This window comes from Temnothorax curvispinosus, unplaced genomic scaffold, assembly GCF_003070985.1.
Source record: "Temnothorax curvispinosus isolate PA1 unplaced genomic scaffold, ASM307098v1 QBEX01006465.1, whole genome shotgun sequence".
Lineage (NCBI taxonomy): Eukaryota > Metazoa > Arthropoda > Insecta > Hymenoptera > Formicidae > Temnothorax > Temnothorax curvispinosus.
The window spans coordinates 1-8,052 of record NW_020216245.1 but is presented as its reverse complement, the minus strand read 5'-3'; the positions used below and the strand labels follow the sequence as shown (position 1 = coordinate 8,052).

Below are 8,052 nucleotides of genomic sequence, written 5' to 3'. Positions count from 1 at the left end.
ATATTTCAATGCCCGCTTCATCTCTTATCGTTCATGTCGTCGCTTTTCTTGTCTAGAGCGACTTCGATCAATACCCAGGCGACACAATGAGCCTGACCACCGTCGGGCAACCACGCGTGAATTGCGCGTATATACGCTATTCGTACGATATAACGAGAGAACGCTGATCGGAGTATATAGAGGCAGAAATGTAAATTCTTCTCTATTTCTTTTGAAATAAAGATATTTGTATCTCACGGAGAAACAGATATAATCAGAGATGTAAACATTAAATTCATTAGCATAAATACACGTCATAAATACGCGTCATCCTTATAACGGTAAAAGTTCTTTACATAAATCAATGGAGCAATTAAATTCTCCTGATAAATATTGTGATTGAACCAGCAATATATATTTTTTCAGAGATAAAAGCTAACTTATCACTACTAAAAATAAGGCCGAGTCGAACGTGTTTTTCTAACGTTGCTCTTTTCAGGCGTACACAACTCGCTGAAGCGAAAAGAAAAGAGGGAATTCAGTACGCTCAAGGTTTTAGGATAGGAAAAAGCGACGAGGATATTCACTTACCAATACATCGTAACAGATCTCGCGCAATTCCTTCTCGACCTTTTCCCGGTATTCCTTGGCCATCTGCTGTTTGCGTTCGGAGCCTTCGGTCTTCTGCTCGATGGAGGAGATTACCCGCCACGAGCTACGTCTCGCCCCTACGACATTCTTGTATGCCACCGAGAGCAGGTTCCTCTCCTCGTTCGACAGCTCGACTCCCGTCTCGGTGACCGCCTTCATCGCGGACGCCATGTCGTCGTACCTTTCCGCCTGCTCGGCAAGCTTCGCACGCTGCACTAATTCCTCCTTATCCACGGACATTGTGTCGGCTGAAATCAGATGAGAGTTGCAACGTCAGTGGAAGGCCCGATTCCAAAGCTTGGATTGTTCGCCAAGGTTCTCTTTCATGTTTCCCGTATATATATACACGCGCGTCGATATCAAATCTCGTTGTATTTATCAAAAATTGAAGAAGTGCACGCTGCTAAGAAAAGGGAAGGCCAAACTATAAAATAAGAAAAGGGCGATCTCAAATCTCCGAAATTCCAAAATTGCCTACGCCGTGAACTTCAAGATATAAAGATTACAAGTTAAAAGATATCGATATAATGCGTTTAAAAAAATAAAATTCGGTGTTCCAATACTTCAGGATGTTACGTCCTCAGGAATGCAAAACTTGTGTTATCGAAAGTTTTCGAAACGATAAGAATTTAAGGAGGATTTTAAACACACAAAAGATTTTGTAGGTTCGAGATTTCTATGATCACTGGGCCATGTCTAAATGTCTTGACCGAACGTTGCGCCGTTCGGCGTACTTTTCAAAATATAAAATCGTGATGCAAAACAACATACCACTTTAAATATTATGAAAAAAAAAACCTGCTTTAGTATTAAGCAGGTCAGAGAGACTGTCGAATGGCGGACACGTCGAGATACGACACCGGGAGGGAAACGCAAAACGCGATATACAAAGCGTGACAGACTGCCGCGCGCGTTTCAATGTCGCCGGGTTCCTTTTGTCGCGTCGTCGCGTGTACCCGGAGAGGTCGGGAAGAATAGGCCTCGCACACCGACGCGTTTAGAAGCCAAACACCACGACGACGACGACGACGACGACGATGACACGATGTTGCGTATCCACTCACGAAACGCGACTGGCCTCGTTTGCCTTGGCAAACGATCGAACTGCACGAGGCAGGATGACCTTTTCCCTTTCCGAGTCACGTGCGCGCGACGAAGTCCCTTTATCCTCGGGATGTTCCGAGAAGCAGCGTGCAATCCGACTTTGGAAAAACAGTTACCCTCCGGAAAATCTCACGGAGCGAGAGCGAACCAAATGACTTTTTTACTGTCTCGCTTCGAGATTATGAAGTTAAGAAACCACGAAGTTCTTTCTATCGAATTTGTCTACATTCTCTAGAGAAACTTCGTATTGTTTTCGTCTTGAAAAGAACATTCCTGGTGTGCAACGACGCATTTTCGAGCTGACCAGCTGCCAGACTCGTCTTGCTTCACGGAAACGTTCAGGTTCAGGTAGAATTTTCTCTAACAATAAGAAGAAAAAAATAGATCCTAGAGAGAGACCCTCAAGGCAAAGAGATACTAAGAGAAGAAATTTCTTTTCCATCGCGTGACGTTTCATCCTATGGTTTCTTTCTTATTTTAGAGTTGGTGGTTTTTCCTACCTTACTATACAGTATACAATTATAACAGTCTACAATGTCATTATAGCGCAGCTATATAAATTATCGTATTAATCGTAATTAATTTCGCATTCTTAATGCCGAAAAAAAGTGGCCAGTGTCTTAAAAAAAAGAAAGAAAAACTACATCTATCAAAAGTACCAATCGAAGTGTTTTCCTCAATTGAATCGAATGAGTATTTAATCGCTGAGAAATCGATATGATATACGTACGTGACTTGATAAATTCTGCAGCAAGTCTACGTTATAAGAACGCAATACCCACACGCGTTTACCGTGTGGCACCGCATTTCCATGGAAACCCGTGCAAAAGCGTCTATTTCCAACATAAAAGCGAGATTTGCCATGAAATTGAGGATCACGTAGCCCTTTGAGCATTGTCGATCGATAAACGCGACGCTGTTATTTAGCAAAAGCACGTTACGTAAGACCTGCAACTCGTAACTTTGAATATCAATATCAAATGACATTCACTAATGAGGATTCAATGCGAAACGATATTTTGCAAATTACTCGATAACGACACGATTATATAATCTTAATTTGATTTAAATACGCAGTCTTTTTCGAATTATTAATAATTTTATCCTCATTCTTTCAGACGACGCGATAATATTTTAATTTTTATTTCTCTTTCTTTTGAATCGCAACGTCGCAATTTTTATTTATCCTCTCTCTATTCAAGAAGCCATGATTAATCGATTACTTTTTCATTCGGAAGCATTGATATATAATTAATTTCTTTCCGATTTTATCACAAATCACGACGCTCGGTATCACGACCTATCCCACTCCAACTCCGCCTCTTATCTCTGATCTGTCGCTTTTATCTACCGAACAGAATATCACCAGACGTCCAATAAATCGACAAACGTGACCATATGAGATTATCCAGCTTACGCAACGATCGCCCGGGTCTTTTATTTTTTGTCATTCTTTCACCGTTTTCTAGGGCTCAAGAACAAATAAAAATTAACTCGATAATAGTTAATAGCTAAATAGTTTTAGCAAAGAAACAAAATCTTGTTTTTTACTATAACACAAACACCTTAAATCTTAATATCGAGCAATCCTCGATCGTTTATGGCAGGCACGTGGACGGCAATTATCGCTCTCCCTTTGTACCTTTTTTTTTAGTTTGGTCAGCATCTGCCGCTCGGACGCGATAAATCACCAGCGACTCGGTCAGAGGGCTAATATCTCGTCGACGAATTGCACATGCGTGTGAATCCGTGAGCCGATAAGAGAATTGGTCGTCTGCTCGTTAAAATGAACAAATAAAAGAGAGCGAACACGTTCGATGAACCGAGGAGAGGCGGTTGATTATATCGTCATCGAATCGCACGAGCAGAAGTGCGTCAATAACAAGCCGCCGTTACCAAGAAAAGTGCAAATCACATTACAATTTATGATTTAAGTGATAAATTCACCTTTTTAGAACATTTTGCATCGTTTACGAAGTAAGAGAACAGTTTACATCAAGATGTGACACAGCAAAAATGCGTAAATATGATTTACATGAATTTTGAGAATGTTAAGCTCAATTTCTTGAAAAATTGAATTCCCGAGTTCGCGTAAAGTACTTTTGTTTCGTATCTGATCAGATCAAATTCGTAAATCTTTAAATATTCCTATCAAATTTCAAAAAGATAAAAAATCGACACACCTTCGTGTGTTTTGAGGTAGTTAAGTTTCTAGGTATACTCAGTTATACGTTTGTAAGAGTTAACGGGATGTCGTAATACCTCCGTTGTACCGGAATGTTATGTCGTCGTCGTCGTAGTACGCGCGAGAGGAAACGGCGGTGATTCATGCCGTAGAATTGAAAGAACGAATTACATCTCGGGACTGGGAAGCGAGCCTAGACGCATTCATGAACTATATCAAGCAGTGCGTAACGCGCCGTAAGAAAATCGGAGGATATAATTTATTCGGCAACGTAACAACGTGACCTTGCGTAAACCGCTGTTACGCAAATTTCCTCGTGTCCTAATTTGTTAATTCACGAATGGGACGTAACACAAATTAAATTCAAATGGGACGTAATATAATACAAATTCTAGTAAATGTAAATAAATTACTCGCATTTCCAATGCCTTATATACGCACGTGGTTTAATAATATAAGCTTAATCAACCAATGTTCTTTCAAAAATTGAAATAATCTTTCGTCTAAAGATACAATTCTAAGGAAAGCTTAAGCTTTGAATTCAAATAAGTTCGCCGCAAATGATTTCTCCAAACGAACCGCACTATCTTGGTTGAAGATAGTGCGGGGCAGAAGAAGTAATTTCTCTCGAAAGTTAAAAGCTTCTTTGCCGTTAAATTAATTTTCCGGAAATTGCGGATAAGATCGAAACACGAATATCGACGACGAATCGGGAGATTTCCTGAGGGAGATCATTACGGTGTATTCATAGAAAGGGTAATTAAAAATACATCGTGGCGCACGAGAGGTTCCTTCGTAAAAATAGCTTGTAAATTAAATACGTTACGTGATCACACTCGGCGATGCGCATCGTATTTCCATATACAGAATGCGTCTGATCACACACGCAAGCTCATTTTTAACGATACACTACGCAACCAATCTATAAATATCTGAATTCTCAAGTGACAATCTAAAACGGTAAGAATATTATAAAGAAATTATTTAAAGGATATAAGTAAAATTAGGAGAATCTCAGTATTCATATCTTATAAGGTTTGAGAAATCAGAAATAAATAATGACAACTTTTAACATACACGATTAGTCGCGCCTGAATTGTTGGTTTAGTTCCACAATTTAGTGTAAGTGCAAGTTGATAGCTTCCACGAACTGTAGCAATAGTATCTGTCGTTGAAAGGAAGTGAAGTTGGCAAAAAACACCCCGTATAATATGCGCGGATAATCGGATGTAGAACGAGCGGGTATCGCATGGTACGATGACTCATTGCTTTGAAACTGGTCGATGCCGTCGAAAAACCCGCGAGAGCTCTTATAGGGCCACTTAACCCTGAAGAACACAGACCAACCTCCTTCCTCTCTCTCTGCAAAGTCTCCGCTATAAAAACCGAATTACAAAAACTTTACACCTTTTCATTAACGAACCTTTCCGCAACATTTCCGACATCGTCTCATTCACTCTTCTCAATATTTATTTAACCTTCTTACTCGGAAGATAAAAAAATCGAGTTTGTAAAATATATAATATGTACAATTATCAACTCAATACTCGTGCTTTGCGTCCTCAAAATATTTTCTTGGACCTATCGAAGAATTCAGCTTCCCTTAAAATAGCGAGAAAAGCTGGCGCGAAGTTCTGCGAAGCTTAATGATGCTGAATATCCGCGCGAGAGTGCAGAAATGTGCGTGAACGGATGTTTACCTAACGAGAGAGCGATACGGGGAAACGACGAGTTGTTTGGTGTTAAAATAAATGCGATGAGTAACGAGTCAAAGTGCAATTGCACCTAATCGCATGTGACTAAGAGAATTTCTTTCTCAATGAACCGGGTAATTGTTGTCAAGGATGAAAGAATCGGAGAATGCCGGAAGTAATGCCAGCCGTGTCACCTGTCGCACGGAAAAAAAATAATACGCGACGTTAATGCGTCGATCGCTGTACGATTTTTGTCGTCTCGTAATAACGCGAGTTTAATGTCAGAAAAAAATACAACGAAATTCTTCTGGGATGATTTTCGCGTTTGGCATGTGCACCGTCTACTCGCAATTGCGCAAAAGTACCATTGTTCGCTGGGAAAGTGTCGTTTTATAAATTCCAGGATCTCCCGATAAATCATCACAGAAATACGTTTCGAACGTACGCGACAATATTCCACAATTCTTGAATTAGCAAATTGTACAATTCGTAGATCCCAGTTTGCTTTGCAAATCTATAAATTCTAGAAATATTCGGTTTCCTGCATTCATTTGCTTCGGGGGATCTGAAATCCCCGACGAGTTAACACTACGCTTCACAAATCTCGAGTGTCACGAAGCTCACGTATATACAATAAATCATAAATCAGATTCATAATTCAGTTCAATAAATCGCTCAGTCTACACGCTAGTCTAACTTTATATACGTTTCACATTTTTAACGAGGAAGGTTCATCGAGATCAAGTTTTCTTCGCGCTTATACAATCTCGACCGTTTGTCTCGAAAATTTTGGAACTTGTAGATTTTATAAATTGCTGTCACCGTTCAAACTCGCCGCGCCCCGGAGAAATTTCGATTCCGGAAATCGCGTCGTTCGAACGCCCGTCGTCACAATCCATAAATCCTCGCCCCCACGGATCCCGTAATAAATTCACGATAGCGCAATAAATTTGGATTAACGTCGAACGGAGGATCGCACCCGCTATTTCCCCACGTTCCATATTTAACGACGACGCGAATCGCTCCTTTACAAAGCGAGTGCGACGAGAGGCAAAAAGAATTCCGGGTCACGAACGATGGAAAGGCCCGAGATCCGGTTTCATTAATATACACTTCCGGTTCGTGGCGTTCGCCGCTCTCCCGAGATGCAGCACTCGAGGAAAGGGAGAAATATGACAATTCCGAGGATTCGTATTTCCGAAGTAACGACGTCTCGCGAAAAGAAATATAACGACTCCAACGATCGTTCAGCCGAATAATCAATCCAAAAATATTTCCGTAATTCGAGATAATTACTTCGTGAAGCTCGTCTGATAGATCCAGTGTGTAAACTTCTCTTTTAACTTTGTTAAATTGGAACCACTCTTATTAATTTGAGAAATAAACTATGATTGATGATATCAATTTCGCGTTTCGATCTATTCTACGATATCCCAAGGGGATAAAGTATCTAATTTATCACTAAATGATCGAGATAGATTATCCATTAATTAAATGTAAAAAGTGGCAGTTTATTAAGGAAAGAATTAACACTTGGCACACACAATTTTACGCGCGTACTAGAGGTAACAGACGCGCGAATTACCCCCGTGAGAACGCGAGGAACACGTTACACGTGGAAGATCCGTACGCGATACGCGACTCGCGGTTTCCCGCGAGGTAAACGATCGCGAAGATACGTCGACGTCCTTAATTGCGGAATTTATGTCGTATACGATGTCTCGCGATAGTTTTCAACCGGAATACAACAACCGGTTTGAAACACGAAGGCGAATTCAACGGCGGGTAAATATCGATCGGGGTTCCGGAAGCGTGTCTCTCGCTCTCGGCTCGCACAAAGAAACCCGGACAGAAATGTTGGGCGAGCGGGTAAAGGTAGGTGTATTCGGCGCCCTATATTTAATCGCACGCGATCACCTGGCTTCGGGCGGGTTTCAGTGGCGACGAAACGACGACGACGACGACGACGACGTCGAGACGCCCCGCGTCGCCGCTGAAATATTTCTGGCACGAAGAGAACTCTCGCGGCGCGGAGCGGCCTGTGCGAGCGGAACGCATCTCGCGCGCGCTCCAACTCGTTCCAATTCCCACCAAGTTATCCCCCTCGATCGCCTTCGAACGCGACATGCGATTCTGATTCTTATCGAGGGTACAGGAGCACTCCAAAGCGCGATAAGAGGGGCTTCCGTAAGAGATTCGCTGAAACAAATTCCCCGCATCAAGCTTCATCAACGATTTCGAGTCGGATTTTTATCAGCAATGATTCAATTTTTTTCTACGATAAGTACTTATCTTCTCTTACAGATCGAAAATAGAAAAATAGAAAAAGATTCCAAGAAAAACGATACCTGATTTCTATTGTTCGGGGACAGACTTATCATTAGTTCCGAGAAATTGGAAATTTTGATGGACGCTTTGGAGCGACGGGTTCTTAGAAAT

General features: G+C 41.3%; 1 protein-coding gene across 1 annotated transcript; it reads right to left on the bottom strand.

The window, feature by feature from the left end:
* Positions 1-570: 570 nt before the first annotated feature.
* Positions 571-878, bottom strand: LOC112455898 (14-3-3 protein zeta; the record flags this gene model as incomplete). Its single annotated transcript, XM_025018111.1, has 1 exon — positions 571-878. A coding segment is annotated over exon 1 (300 nt), but the record flags the coding sequence as incomplete, so codon positions are not given.
* Positions 879-8,052: the final 7,174 nt, after the last annotated feature.